This window comes from Lygodium microphyllum, chromosome 24, assembly GCF_053477565.2.
Source record: "Lygodium microphyllum isolate KBCC chromosome 24, Lygodium_microphyllum_v1.1.10, whole genome shotgun sequence".
Lineage (NCBI taxonomy): Eukaryota > Viridiplantae > Streptophyta > Polypodiopsida > Schizaeales > Lygodiaceae > Lygodium > Lygodium microphyllum.
In genome coordinates, this window is record NC_141158.1 from 901,827 (window position 1) to 917,919 (window position 16,093).

The following is a 16,093-nucleotide window of genomic DNA, read 5'->3' on the forward strand; positions in this document are numbered from 1 at the left end:
CCATTTTGGAGGGGGTGGGGGAGTTCGGGTTTCACCCCTCTAAGGGATAGTGGAAAACCTCAAATTTTGTACGAGCAGCATCACGAACATTTGAATGTGAAGCATGCAAACAAGACTTATGCACCAAAATAACCTCAATTAGTAGTAAGTTGCTAGCGGAGGTCCCTCTCCATTGGCTCTTTTGCCCTTGCTCCTCCATGTACACGCTAATATTATTAGATCATCAATAATCCATGGACACGCTGCCTAGCATTAGCCGTTGCTCGGTATAGCACATGTCCGTGGGAGGGTATCGGAGCATGCTAGATTCGGACTATTTTGTTTGGATTCCGCCTTTGGCATCTATTCATGGCAAAGAGTCGACGTTCGAGGAGCAAGCCAAGAAGCAGACGGATGAGGTGAATAGCCCGAATCTGCCTCGCCATCTTCAAACGGAATCAACATGGCATGAAATCCTCCAGTATGTGACTGTTAGACCACATTGTTCCGAAGCAGCCAACCCTCAGTACGTCAGTCCCGCAGTTTGCCAACCATGTCGTCCGAAGTCCACAACTAGACCATCTGCTAACTCGGGCTATGGATCCCCGTCCCACTGAGCCTAGAATAGATGCGTCATTCGGATCTGCCATGAAGAATCATTGGATGAGTCGATCTAGCCCTGAGGGTGGGTGGCCCACTAATACACAAAGCTGGCAGTACCTACATGCTAAGGCCGGGAGAAAGCACCGTCTTTGTGCGACGAGAGACCAAAGCTAAAACACAGGATCGCCATGTGTGTAGGAGGAGGAGGGAAGGGGGGGTGGTAGAGACACGAAGACACGCTAGAGAGACAGAGACACGAAGAAGATGAAGACAAGACAATCGATAGATGATTCATATGAAGATATCATTGTATTTTATACCATATGTATGCCCCTTCACACCTCCCCCTTTGTGCCTTCTTGATGCTCAATGAAGCATGTGCATCTACTAAAGTTTATGTGGACAGCAAATGGAATCCCTCATAAAGCCAAGCAAGGCTATCCAAATATCAAATCAGCATAAAAGAAATTCAAAATTTATATTTCAATACTCCTAAAGGTATATAAACTTTGACTATCTTTCACTACAAGATACAGGCCTTATATCGACGTTAAAAGTGACGAAAATGTTAATAAAGAAATTTGTCCCCGTCGCCGCAAAAAGCATCATTATTAGTGACGCCATAGAACAGTCAGTATTAGTGTCGTTATCAGCGTCGCTATTTGCATAGGTTGGGATACTGATACCGACACAAATAACGACGCTGATAATGATGCTTTGTGACGCTACTAAAGACGCGTGCAGTAAATTTGCGATGCTAATAGCGATATAGCATTATGTGTTTTATTTAGGTCATACAAAATAGTTTCTACACTATATACAATGCTCATGTCAATAAAGACAAAGTGTACTTAAATCATAACACTGATACATGCAATAAATACATGATCGCATGATGAAAGTGACAGGTATAATCATGGCAAGATATCAGTAGTACATAGAAAATGTCTACACAGATCATGTGACCAAAAAAGAAGGGTGTGTGAGCTCCAAGGATCCAAGGGCGAGCTATAGATCATCGCCATCCGAAAGCTCATCCCGCCACAAAGGAGCATCAAATGGACTCTGCAAAAAAAGAAACAACTACACATCAGTCCACTATACAATAATGCATTCTAATTAAACATGGTAACTACGAACAACAAAGATGAGTGACTTACAGAGCCGCCACGTCCATACAATCGATCGATCAATGCAGTGAAACCGTACCTCTCTGGATATCGAGTCTCAAGGCCCTTCGGATCGCGATTTGTAATGGAGTGCTGCACAAAGAAAACAAAATACTAACTGTTAGAAACATGATTGTTAGTACAAAGAATATTGCAAAAAAATAAGCAAGCAAAACAAAAGAAAAACTTACAAAGTCCTCCAGATATGTCCTATGGCCACCACTCCCAAGACGATGGACCACTCCGGTCTCTAGTCATGCCCTTGTTGCCTTGCGCTGCTATCTCCAACGTCCTGGAGAATCTGTAGCCTCCTCCCTGAGTCGGCGCCAGTCGTCCGTGTCTAGCCACTCGGGCTTTGCAACCCCACTCTTGAGTGTCTTGCGTCCATCCGATCATCTGTGTGACATATATGCATGCATGCAGTCCATCATCCAGCCCGTAGAAAACCTATCTACTGTGGCTGGTACCGGAAACTCCTCATGCAAGGATGCTACTATGTAGTCCTTGCTCCCCTCCGGTATGTTTTTCCAATGATGCAAGACGTTGTGCCAAAAAACTTGTTGGCACAACTCTCTCATGCGAGCCATCACCCTCCTCTCCTTATCATTCATGATGATGGCTCCTGACCTATCATCTACAAGGTAGACATACCCCTCTAAGGTATGCCTAAGCTGGGTCCTCTCCCACCTGCGACTATACTACTAGGCATATCCAGGAGACCCATGTACATCTGGAGTACCGACCGGGGTAGTATCTATCGGAGTAGCACCCATAGGGGTGCCACTTGCGGATGGCTGAGCAAAAGCCGGAGTGACTGGAGTAGACATTCTCATAGGTGTGACAAATCCCGGAGGTGACGCAACTCCAACAGAACGACGAGACAGAGACACCACGTCCGTGCCTCCACAGCAACCACCTGAGCCACGCTCTCTGGAACCGCCACGAGAGCGAGGAGTAGCACTTGTATCCCGAGCCGACTACGGGTTCACTACATCCGGATCTCTGCAGCATTCCCCTGAAGCACTCCCTCCGTCTAGCCCAAGTCTGGAGCATCAACCTCGTCTGCTCGAAACTGAAGCATCAGATCGCGCTAAAGTAGATCTAATAGAGCGGCCTGACGATGTCCAAGACAGCTCCTGGTCCATCATGTCTCTGAATCTCGCCATCTGATCTGGAGACATGCGCATGAAGATCTCCTGCAACTCCTCATCGCTCATCTCTCGACTCATTCTGATGATGTAAGTATCCACAAAGGTCACCTGCACATAGACAAAAATTGATGTTAGCATAATCAATTTAAATCATACAAAGCACGGTAATATAAATCTTTTAAAAATGATCTTACTTTAAATGCATATCTTATGTACCCTTATAAGCGATTCGTCAACGAATTGAGTAGGTGGATGCTCCAAGTATAAAGTATCCTATGGTCCCATGCCAATCTCCTGACATAACTGGAAGGTCGATAGACATGTCACCACAAAAGGATGAGTCACCTCGTTCTCAAAGAATTCTTAGACTCCTGTATTTTCATCATTGTTACCCAATGTTGACTCCTCTACATGCTCCAAGCTTTCGGTGGCCTCTACCCCTTTGCAATATCGATTCCTCTATTTGCATATTGTCCTCATCTATGCTCGGAACATCGCTTTGATCATATACTCTCGCACTTCAGGGAGCTGAAGGTATAAGATACCACCATCGAGGTTATCGGGGGTTTGGATAGAAAATTATATGTTTACAAACACGTACAAGAGAGATTTAACTATTGTGACATGTACCATGTTGTAATATAATTAAAAAACAAATGAGTTCATGCACATGTTCACAATGGGCTGGCAACACAAATGTATTGTGCAAATCCGTCCATTTTTTTTCGGAATCTATTTCGAGAAATCCAGATAGACCTCATCGAACTATTGCTCCAGCTCTTTCAAGTACCACTTTAAACCACTGCACATCGAATAGTATCATGGAGAAGCTACGGTAATCCGCCATAAAAATACTTTGCAAGTTCCCAAAATACTCTATCTCATCTATAACTGTGTTTGGATCCATTGCTCGTCATCGACTCTATTGCTCGAACCTTGCCATGATACCACAGTCTGTTGTGGAGCACATTTTTTCAATACGCTCCACAACAACTCTCTCTCTACCACTACCACTACCACTACCACTACCACTACCACTACCACTACCACTACCACTACAATAAACAAGAATAGAAGAAAGATCAACTACTACTACTACTACTACTACTACAAACAACAAACAAAAAAAGAAAAAAAAACTACTACTACCACTACTACAACAACAACAAACAAGAAAACTAAACAATAATAAATAAGAAAAGAAACAAAACTACTATTACTACTACTACAATAATAACAACAAACAAGAAAACCACCACCACCACTACTACTACTATTACAAACCACTACCACTACAATAAATAAGAAAAGAAGAAAAAAATTAACAACAACAACTACTACTACTACTACTACAACTACAATAACAACAAACAAGAAAAGAAAAAAAAAAACTACTACTACTACTACAACAAACAAGACAACTACTATTACTACTACTAGTACTACTACTACAATTACGACTAGGACTACCACAACAACAACAAACTAGAAGAGAAGAAATTAAACAACTACTACTATCACTACCACTACCACTACTACTACTACGACTACCACAACAATAACAAACAAGAAAATAAGGAATTAAACAACAACTACCACTACCACTACCACAACAGCCACAAAAACAACAAACAAGAAAATAATAAATTAATATACCGCTACCACTACCACTACCACTACCACTACTACCACTACCACAACAACAACAAACAATAAAAAAAGAAAAGAAGAAACAAAACAACAACAATAATAATAACAACCTCTCCCTCCTTCTCTCTCTCCCTCCCTCTCCCTCTCCCTCTCTTTCTCTCTTTCCCTATTATGTTTAATGTTTCCCTCTCTTTCCTCTCTCTCCCTCTCCCTCTCCCTCTTCCTCTTCCTCTTCCTCTCCCTCTCTCATTTCCTCTCCCTCCCTCTTCCTCTCCCTTTCCCTCTCTTTCTCTCTTTCCCTATTATGTTTAATGTTTCCCTCTCTTTCCTCTCCCTCCCCCTCTCCCTCTCCCTCTCTCATTTCCTCTCCCTCCCTCTCCCTCTCCCTCTCTTTCTCTCTCATTTCCTCTCCCTCTCTCAATACACATGAATTTTAACAAAAACAAATAAAAGAGAAAGATAAAACACAATAACAAAGCAAGAAGGAACAATGCACTCACCGTAAAGGCTTGAGGATGGATTCAGCGGCTCCTCTTCGCAACGGCGGCTCCTCTTTGCCCTCCCTATACTTCCTCCTCTTCTTCGCAAATGGCAGCGGTGGTGGTGAGAATCTTTTCTTCTCCCTCTTTTTCTCTTTCTCTCCCTCTCCCTCTCAAATGCAAGATGAAGTTCGCTCTCCCTTTTGCTCTCTCTTTCGTGTATGCGCGTAAAATGATGCGCTCGGATTTCAGCCCGCATTTTTTTCATCTAAGCATAGTTGCTATTTGCGTCGCTATTTGCGCCGCTATTAGCGTCACATTTGCGACACTAATAGTGATGCAAATAGCGACACCGCTATTTTGCGTCAAAAAGTGCAGTCGCTATACCTCCATATCCTTGTAGTGTTTTGAGCATAAAATAACCATCAAAGTCCAAGTACATGCATTAAAGTGCCTTTATAAATCAATTGTAGCCTGCAATATCTCTACAAAATAAGCATAAATCAACATGATAAATCATTTGAGACAATAAATCCATCAAAATTTATATGCAATCCAAACCTAGGAGTAATCCGTGAGCCTCCCAGTGCAAGTTGTTTTCCAAAGGTATCATCCAAATGATGACTATTTTGTTCTGTGTAAAACAAAGAGTTGAAAATGCATCAAATCAACTCTATGATTGCTCAAGTCTATAGCTTTTGTTGTGCTCCTTGCTTTGAGCTATAGAACACCTCCATCGAATGTTAGATGCAAGAGTTAAGCTACTATAATTGTCCATGACTTCTATAGAGCATGCTCTATATCCACTCAAAATGGATAGAATGGCTCCAAAGTGAATGCTTGAAATGTATTCTCACTTTCTCCTCTTTTGTACATACATACATTTGAGAGAAGAAAAAAGAAGATAATACTGATTTCTCTTCTCTTAATAAAAAGCTTCAATATTGCTTAATCTCTTTAAGCATCCATAATCTCTTTCTAAGAATCCAAAGCCAAACAATTTTTCATCAATCCCAACCATTAATGGTTACCCAGATCAATGCCAAAATGGGCTATTGCAATCCCAAATCGAGTTTCAATTTCTCATGCATATTCTTAACTTAGATCTAAATTCTGGTGATGAGAATATCACCTCTATTAATGTGTAGGCAACAAGTATCAATGCCGAAAAAGATGCTTGAATCCTCAATCTTCGTGACAAAGCTTCACTCATGCTTCTTGCTCTAAGCATGAGCTCCCATGAACACTAAACAACACTCTAGTACCAATTGAGAGAGAAGTAATAGTGGGATGTGAGATAGAAGCTATGGCATGCAAGAATGTTGAGAGAGAGAAGAACACAAGAGATTTATGTGGGTACAAATGGATGGTACCCTTACTTTCTGTTCCGTTCACTTATGTGCTTATACAGTATGTACATATGCAAGGGGTACCCACCCAATTGTATGCCATTAGCTTTTACTCCAACACTCATGAATACATAGATCTCTAGGACCAATCACTACTCATCCTCTTATTGATGCTTCTATGTCTTTTTTTGAAGAAACCCTAAAGGAAGAGAACTACATCAACTACTACATCTCATCCAATGAAGAGGGCAATACAGTCCTATCGACTATCACCCAATTCTTATAACATATTGAGACATGGCAATGGAAGAGAAATGATCTAATTTTGTGAATTAATAGAATGATGGAATTGTAGCTAGCTAGGTCATGTGTCCTCTAAATGTTTCAAACAATGATAATTACCCAAGTATAGTCTAGTGGAACAACAATATCTAGAGTGTGGAATCACATGCATGTACTTTGATTGCTCTAAGTCAAAAATGTGGCACAAGTAAAACAATCACACAATCAATGCCTCTAAGTTTCTTCAGAGTGGAGATTATCAATTATGAGGATGCCATCTCGATCTCTATGAATGCTATCATGAGGGCCCAAAGTAAGAAAGGAGCTCGAAAGGAGTCAGCATTCAAGGCTTGTACTACCAATGGATTAGTGATGGGAAAAATTAGCTCAAAGGATAGGAAGAAGCGCATTGAAATCGAGTTGAAGAGTTTAGGACTATCTATGTTCCTTATACAAGCAACCACTTTTAGGGAAGAGAACTTGATTATTGCACCTTGTATGGAAGAGACTACAATAGTCAAAGTGGGTAAATATGTTGAACTGAAGCATCAGCTACTAGTGATTGACAAGGTTAAGTATTGGATTAAGGAGGCACAAGTAGAGCTACAAGAAGAGACAATAGTGGAAGGCATGAGTACACTTAATTTATCTAGCACAACGCCTTAATTTATCTAGCACAATGCCTCTGTTGACCTCCATCAGTCCCCATACCTTCGAAAACTTACTTTGGAAGAAAAACTCTGCAGCATATCCTTACAACAAAACCACAACACAAGGACTAGGAACTTCTAGCTTTGAGAAGTAGACCCTAGCATTATCATAACCCTAGCCTCCATCAATGTAACAATCCCATTAGTAGGCACCTTATTGAAAGGGAATCCAACCATTCAGAAGACCCTTAAAGATTTGATCAAAAGGGTTGGGACAATTGAAATAACTTCTCAAGAGTCTAAACAAGACAAAGTACCTAGCCTTTCCAACTCTAACTATGGGGGCACTAGGTGTAAATACATTAAGGGAAGGAGCCAGGCATCATGCTATCCTTTCTGTTATAGGATAACTCATTGAAATTATTTTGTTGTGAATTTTAATTTTAATTTACACACAGACTTCATTCTTGTTGAAATGGCTAAAACCTACATTGAACCCGCATTTGTTGTTGTGATTTGCAAACATTTATTGCACATATGAAAGCTATTTGTGAATTATCAACTCTTCAAGGGTAGAGCTAATGGTCTCCCGGTTGATCAAATCTCTCCTAGAATTAGCCATATTTTGCCACAATTTCCCTACAAACTCCTTCATTTTATCCCCATTAACTCCAAAAACTCATTTTGTATAGACTTATAGGTTCCTCAATTTTTTGTTCTAAATATCCCACTTTTTTGCATACTACCAACTAACAAATTAATTGTCCTTTGCTTAGAATTTACAAACAAATAATAGAAACATTTACGTTTGGGTTTTTTAAAAAGATGTGACATAGTCAAGCACTCCCTTACTCCAAAAGAGCATTCATCCTTATTTGAATAAGAGAAAGGAAGCAATCAATATTCTTCTTCTTCAAAAGAGGAATTAATAAGTTTGAATTACATCATGAAACCATTCATCTTTCTTCACAAGTGTACTCCTTATTTTTATTTCTTCAATCTAAATCAATTCACCCTTCTTTTTATTTAGATTCATCCAAATCCATGAGTTGATGAGTAATATTCTTAATTTTTTCCATAACCTTGAAAGGTTACTCAAACATACTATCCAATCCATCAATTGCAAATTTCTCTAAAATGTACAAGACTAAGTCCCTTTGATAATCTTCTTATTCTTGTGCTTATCATTTGCATTTCTTTCTTTGCTTCCAAAATTTATCATAATATTGTATTGTCATATGCATATCTCTACCTAGTTGCACTTCTTGTAGTTTTGGTAACCTTTCTTGATAGATGTTTGTAATCCCATTATACAATTTCATTAATAATTTCAATGAGGGAATTCACACTTCTATTGGCAACAAGGCTTTTTTAACAAAAGTATGTTCAAAGCAAGGGAAACATGATGTAGTACCTTTTTTGTCCATTTCATGTGCCCGTAAAGCAAATGGAAGTCTTGAAACTAAAGTATATTTATTATCAAAAGTCATATTTCTCAATATGCCAATCAAATCATCATTTAAGGCAAGCCACACTTGCAACATATATGCTCATAAAAAAATAAATCATTATCTTGCTTAGTAATACTAGTCATTGCTCTTGCTTCAACCCATTTGATAGATAATTTACACATTTAATTATGTAGCATTTCCTTCCGATTGCCATAGACAAAAAGTAATTGCATCGTCTCCATTTTTTCAAATTACACATGTACAAATGGTATTCTTCAATTGAAAGTTTCTTTACACATCTTGTGACACTATTGATAAGATTTGCAACAATAATGTAGAGCTTGCAAGTTTCTTCGCCTAAAAAATATAAAATTTAACATTAAAATTTTGACTCCAAATCATGTACCATATAAGTTCCACATTTTCTTCATAAAATTAAGCCAGCAGATGGCAGATTTATCATCATTGATGTTCCAAAATTCCAACATAGTTGTTGAATGTAGATGTATTTATCAATAACCAAATAAGCTAGGATGGAGAGGACATACAAGGTTGTTGTTATTGAGAATAAACTTAGAAAGAGTATGCATGGAAGAAATGTATCTCCATGATAACTTGTGCAAGGAGGTGGATAATTATCAAGACCATGACTAGGTTTATAAAATGCTATCTTGTAGATGAGAACGATCCAACCCACATCCAACATCAAATGGGCTACTGTGGCCATTGTTAGAATAAAATGGAAGCTACTACGACCTTGATTCCCTCTAGTATTTGCATCCTTCACAAGTGAATATAGTGGTCCTAGGGATAGGCTTACATGCCCATTTGCCAATGCATATATAAACCTCTTGCACTTCTCATTACAATAGCAATAGCGACTTGCTATCTTTGGTAATGCTAATGGGGGATTCAAAAAGATCCAAAACAACACGAATGGCACCCCAAATGCAAGGCTTGCATAGAGAGCTATATATATGTTTGGACACCCCGTCACAACAAAGCTGAACGTTAAGCTCCTTATAATTAGTGCACATAATATATGTGTACCTGAAATCATTATGCATGCAATATAAGTTCTCATAAATATTTTGTCAAGGTAGTTAAGATCAAAATTTATTTATTTATTTGGTTTTCTATTATTTGTATATAATTCAATCTCACCTGCTACTATGCCTATAGCAAATTTGATAGACATTTTGGTTGGCTTTTGAAGGGGTACAATAGCTGCTCCACCATTATATGCTCCAGAGATCAATGATGCAATAATGGACATCAAGAGAACCTTAGGTAGTTTACAACTCATACAATAAGATCCCACTGCATGTAACACCCCGTATTGAAATATTAGTTGAGGGCCGGTCTCTAAAGAAGCTGCAAGAATATTGTATAAGCTTGCAAGTTGGGGTGATATCATGTCTTTGAAGCTACATAAAACATCCCAAAAGTGGAAGTTAGTATAATATGGAACCAACTAAGCCCTACTTTTATAAAAACTAATTGACATTTGAGCCATTATGTGTTCTTAAATACATCATAATTAAATATTAACAGGGAAGTTATAAGAGGAAAAACTAGGATTGGCATATGAAGTGCATGCTCCCATATTATAAAGCTCAATCCATAGTAGAAGCACATTCTTAGCTTTATCACTTTAGTACAAGAATTGAGAAGATACCCCAATGCAATCTATCCTATCTATTATATAAAGGTTTATTGAACCTCTCTTTCTAAAGCACCATAGGCTTTTTTGAACTCAAGGAAGCTCTCATGTTTTTCTAGTTAAATATTGGTATATTTACCTATTCTATCTATTATGCAAAGGTTTTGAAGCATCAAAAGCTTTTTTGAATCTAAGGAAGCTCTCACATTTTTCTAAATTAAATGTTTCCATATTTATTTACAAAAGTGGCTATATAGGTAGAACATAAATTCTCACAAGTGGGGTCAAAAAAGAGTCATAACTATGAAAATTCTCTCTCTCTCTCTCTCTCTCTCTCTCTCTCTCTCTCTCTCTCTCTCTCTCTCTCTCTCTCTCTCTCTCTCTCTCTCTCTCTCTCTCTCTCTCTCTCTCTCTCTCTCTCTCTCTCTCTCTCTCTCTCTCTCTCTCTCTCTCTCTCTCTCTCTCTCTCTCTCATACACACACAAAACAAGGTGCAATAGGAGGAAACTAGGATTCTCTCTATGAAATTTGAAAAGCAATAGGCATAGGCATAGATCTCTCTCTCTCTCTCTCTCTCTCTCTCTCTCTCTCTCTCTCTCTCTCTCTCTCTCTCTCTCTCTCTCTCTCTCTCTCTCTCTCTCTCTCTCTCTCTCTCTCTCTCTCTCTCTCTCTCTCTGCACATGCACATTTGAATGTACATACCTAATTATATATACCTAAGAAAACACACGTGTACAAAAACATGCAAATGCATACCCCCTCAAAGGAGACACATATAACATATATGTGCATGCGCAATTGCATTCGCACGGCATATGTCATGCTTAAATACTCTTCACTTTCCTAGAACCCCCCACAAGAAAAAAGTACACCATAATTGTTTTGTATGTTGGTACATATATACATGTTTATCTTAGTGGGGGAATCACACAGATTCACACTTGCTCAACCAAACCCATGTACATAAACACAACATACACACCACCCTTAGCAAGCAATGTCACACATACATGGGGGGTTTACTATACATAAACCCTTTATATCATGTGCATTCAAGGTCTATTTAAAAATACTCTTGTGTGAATTTTTCAAAAATAAAAAAGACACATTTTCTATTCAACCTATAAATGATCAATTTATATACTCTTCTATATGGTTAAAAATGACATTTTAAAAATTCCTTCTTTTGAATCCATGTGATATGCCAATATATTTTTTAGTGACCCCCCCCCCCCCCCTCCCCTAAGCACACATGCAAGTAGCTATCTACCTATCACAAAGTTATCCATGTACATAGATACATCCACAAATCATTTGGAAACAATGTGTCATTCTTTAAATTATTCCATCTTTTCTCACACACATAACCTTTGTGTCATAGAATATAACTCTAATCTCCTAGTATTATGCAATTGAAGGTCACCACAACTAGAATTTCAACTATCCTTTTATCACATGATATCTCAAATAGTTTCAATCAAAAGTGAGGTGATTCAAAGGCTTCATGAGAGGTGTTTTGAAGATATCATGAGAGGATGTTTATATAATCCTTATGGGTTTTATTCATGTTTTCTTAGGAGTAATACTAGTGTGAAGCATATGCCTGGTGCCATGCTTTGCGGGGCCTAGGTGTGGAGTGCCTAGTATTATGTTACACACATGTATACATGTGTGTGTGTGTGTGTGTGTGTGTGTGTGTGTGTGTGTGTGTGTGTGTGTGTGTGTGTGTGTGTGTGTGTGTGTGTGTGTGTGTGTGAGATAGGTCAACTAGAGATTGTATGGAGGCAAGTCGAGCAAAATAAGGCAACGATTGAGAGAACAAGAGAAATGCATTACTATCCGAGAAGATAGAGGAACAATATATTAGGAAATATGGGAATTTTCATGCACTTTGCGAACCCCCAATACATTTTCATTTGACCACATGGTCAAATCTTGTTGTCTTACTTAAAGGTGGAGTCTACCCTAAATGCTATATAAGCTACCTTCCCAAATCCCACTTTCAAATATGAAACAAGATTTAGCCACGTGGCCAAATATTTATCACTTATTTGAAATTGGAACTTGGAAAATTTTCAAATTCTCTAATATGGTGTTGAGGTGGAAAAACATGCACAATGGCCTTCTAGGGTATGCATGAGGAGATGAATTTGACTAGAGTGGGGAGAAAATCTATAGCATGCTAGTTACACACTGCCAATTTGTTGCCCATCCACTTTGAAAACTTTAGGAATTGGGTGTGAACAGCTTACTAAGTAAAATGCATGTCCACATTCAAAAGTGCACATGTGGGGTAATGGTTAAGCCTTGTTGTCCATGCGATTTGCAAGAATTTATACTCACTTAATGCAAATTGAGAGGATCTTTATCTTTATTTATTAGGTTGGGCATAGATGGTGCAACTTGGGCCGGTAATATTCCTTGCCTCAATTTATCTAGAAATTGAAAAAATCGGAACCAATACACTTTTGATGTGTGGTGTCTGGCCTTTTGATGTGTGTGTCTCACCCCTTTGTTTTTTAGGGTGATCGAGGGGTTGTACCTAGTGTGTAACGAGCTCAAGCTAGAATTCTGTTTTTTTAAATTGAAGTAAGGTGATCAAATTATAGAGATAGAATTATGGGCAAGGAACAAAATTGAGCCGAAAGTTGAAATTCAAGCTTGCACAACTATGTTGTACATCTAGTAATACCTTAAATTGCAAAGGTGACCACTCTAAGATTAACACAACTTATAATTAGCATTACTCAAAAGTGAAAAAGAAAGAACCTTAAATGCAAGTAAATACACTAAAGTTATTAGGGCCTACTTAAATACCAAATTCTTACTTATTTACCTAGGCTCTAATGTCATAAAGCCAAATGAGGAGAATCCAAGATGGGCATTGGATATGGCATTGGCCATCAATAAAATGCACTAACCTCTCACATATTTGATGGCCACAATTTTTGTGCACACAATGTATTTTTCAAATACAATTTTTTTACATACAGAAGTATGTCATATAAAGGGATTATTTACATATTGAATAGAAAAGGGTTATATTTTATTTAGAAAAAATCCACAAATATGGATATTTATAAATAGGCCTTGAACGCACATGATATAGAGGATATACATAAAGTGAACTCCTCGAGGCACACACTAGCGTTTAATAATAGCAAAATGAAGAAGAAATTATTATACGTCCTAATGCAAAGTAAATGCTCTTGGCTCCTCCTTGGTATCACTTATAAAAAGGCATGTCATTACAAGTTATTAACACAATGCTAACCCTCGCACTTTTTAAAGGGTTAAGGGTGGTAACAAAAATTATGATATTCCCACCCGCCCTGCAAATATTTAGTATAGCCTTGATGTAGTAGGGATATCTCACCCCTCTTAGCCCCTCATTCGTCGATCACTTGTAAATCAACATGCCGTTGCAATACGATTGGTTAGTGGTACTAGCACACCACTAGCCCTCACATTTTTTCAAGGGCAAAGGAGGGTAGCAAATATTATGATATCTTCACTTGCCCTCTATATACACTTAGTATGTCCTTACTATAGCAAGGGTATCTCACCCCCTCTGATATCAATAATATGGCTAAAATGCATTATGTACAACATGGGTGTATGCCAATATGTATGTATGCAAGTATGTATGTATGTATGTATGTATGTATGTATGTATAAAGCACCACCGACACGAGGTTAGTTGTCCCCCCTTTTGGCTATGCTTTCATGCCTTTGAAAAGGAACGTCCAACTTCCAAACCGAGAGAGAGAGAGAGAGAGAGATTGGACCTTTGGACCTTTGGAATGTATTTTGTATTTTTCGAACGTGATGATAGACTGGAGTCTCTCTCACCGCGCAAGTACGGAATCACGGATGGGTCATCGACTAGAACTGATGGGTGGGTGGGGGTGTGTGTGTTTTTGGGTTGGGGTGGAAGGGAAAGAGAGGAGCGCAAGATGTCGATCCCCACCACCACAGCTCCCGGTATCGGACAGTCACAAAACTCGCCACAGTTATATATATATATATATACTGACAAACGTTCTAATCTCTCTCTCTCTCTCTCTCTCTCTCTCTCTCTCTCTCTCTCTCTGCCTCTGCAGAAAGGAAGGCAATTGTTGCGAAGATGGGATACGATAATTACCCGTCTATCGAGCAGGTGCGGGTGACGAGGAGCAGCAGTCGTTTGAGATGGATGAGAGGGAGGAAGTAGGCTGCGGCGGCTGGGTTCATGGGCTCCTGCTCCTGCTCGTACTGCTGCAGCTGCTTCTGCTGATAGCTGTGCAGGTAGAAGACGACGAAGTTCGTGAGGTGCGCCATCGCCATGATGGACACCACCACCACGAACACCCCGCCCACCACCACCGAGTCCCCGATCTCGTCATGCAGCTCCACCTACAGCAAATATTGCGCCTCTTTCAAGCCGGCTTGCTTATATAAAAACCTCACAAGCTTTTAATTCTCAGAGTCAATAGACGATCATGGCGATGCCGTTCTTTCCGAGGGGGTACTAATTACCTTTCCGGCAAGCTTCCTGCGGTAGAGCTCGTAGTACTTGTAGGCTGTGGCCGCATTGCTGCCTGCGTCTACCAGATACGTTGATGCGCCCAATATCGTGGTCGCAATACTCCACACATCCACCCATGATACCATGCTTCCCCACACTAGCTACACAGCAACAAGCTTATGGAGGAGGAGCTGCTGCTGCTGCTGCTGCTGCAGGCAAGAGGCGTTGCCAACTTATGGAACCCAATTCAAGAATAAAAGAATCCTAGGCGTACTCTGCTCTTTGTCCTCCAAATAATAACCATTAATACATACCCTCCCTCTTTATTATATTAACACACTATCTACTTTTTCCTAGTATAAGAACATACCTACTCATCGGCTCCTGATATTCCTTTCCGTGTCTTCTTCTCTTTCACGATGCTTGACTGATTGCCTCCGCGTATACTTTTAGGAGCAAGTTCATAACTTCATACAAACAAGAGGTTGACCAACGCTACCTTTTCTTAAGGATGAAGGGAACAATTGGTCAATTAAAGTGTTATCTTCTTTTTTTTCTTAGGCCTTTATCTTCGATGTTCCAAGGAAATCCTTGAATTTTCCTAGAACAATTATGTCACAAGTGGAGTTTTATCTTCTTTCTTAGGCCTTTATCTTTGATGTTCTGGACCAGTTGGTCAAGTGGAGTTTTGTCTTCTTCTTTTCTTAGGCCTTTATCTTTGATATTCTATTGAAATGCTTGAATTTTCCTCAAGTTTAAAGTTTTTTCCAACTTGCAAAAGGCGAGGCCATGACGTTCATCATGGGATATCCCAAAGTCTCCTAACACACAATTGTACTTTTGAAAGGAACATGGATTTACAAATATCATTAGTGAAATGCTCTTATATCTAAAGCTATACTAGCCAATTATATAGCATATCTTTGGGTTACCATAAAGGGTATGAATTTTTCTTACCTCAATCAAAAGAAACTATGACATTAAAAAATAACACAAAAGAAAGTTTGTGTGGAGGACATTTTGCCTTGCATGAGAAATACACATTATGTGATTGAGAAAAACAATAAACAAGGGTACACTAGCGTATGCAAGAGCATTGCCCCTTTTTTTCACATTCTATTCTAAACATACCATTGTAATATTATAGGTTCCAATGGGCA

At 39.1% G+C, this 16,093-nt stretch overlaps 1 protein-coding gene across 2 annotated transcripts; it reads right to left on the bottom strand.

The window, feature by feature from the left end:
• Positions 1-9,116: 9,116 nt before the first annotated feature.
• On the bottom strand, positions 9,117-15,418 carry LOC148014784 (uncharacterized). Of its 2 annotated transcripts, XM_087665750.1 has the most exons (5): positions 15,304-15,418; positions 14,945-15,142; positions 14,571-14,821; positions 9,928-10,190; positions 9,117-9,813 (listed from the first exon to the last, which is right to left on the bottom strand). In XM_087665750.1, exons 2-5 carry the CDS (start codon positions 15,077-15,079, stop codon positions 9,191-9,193), a joined length of 1,272 nt encoding a protein of 423 aa, XP_087521876.1. In that variant the 5' UTR covers positions 15,080-15,142; positions 15,304-15,418; the 3' UTR covers positions 9,117-9,190. The 2 variants fall into 2 exon arrangements, with proteins under 2 accessions (XP_087521876.1, XP_087521875.1); XM_087665749.1 differs by lacking the exon at positions 15,304-15,418 and having other exon boundaries at positions 9,118-9,813; positions 14,945-15,269.
• Between the last annotated feature and the right edge of the window lie 675 nt (positions 15,419-16,093).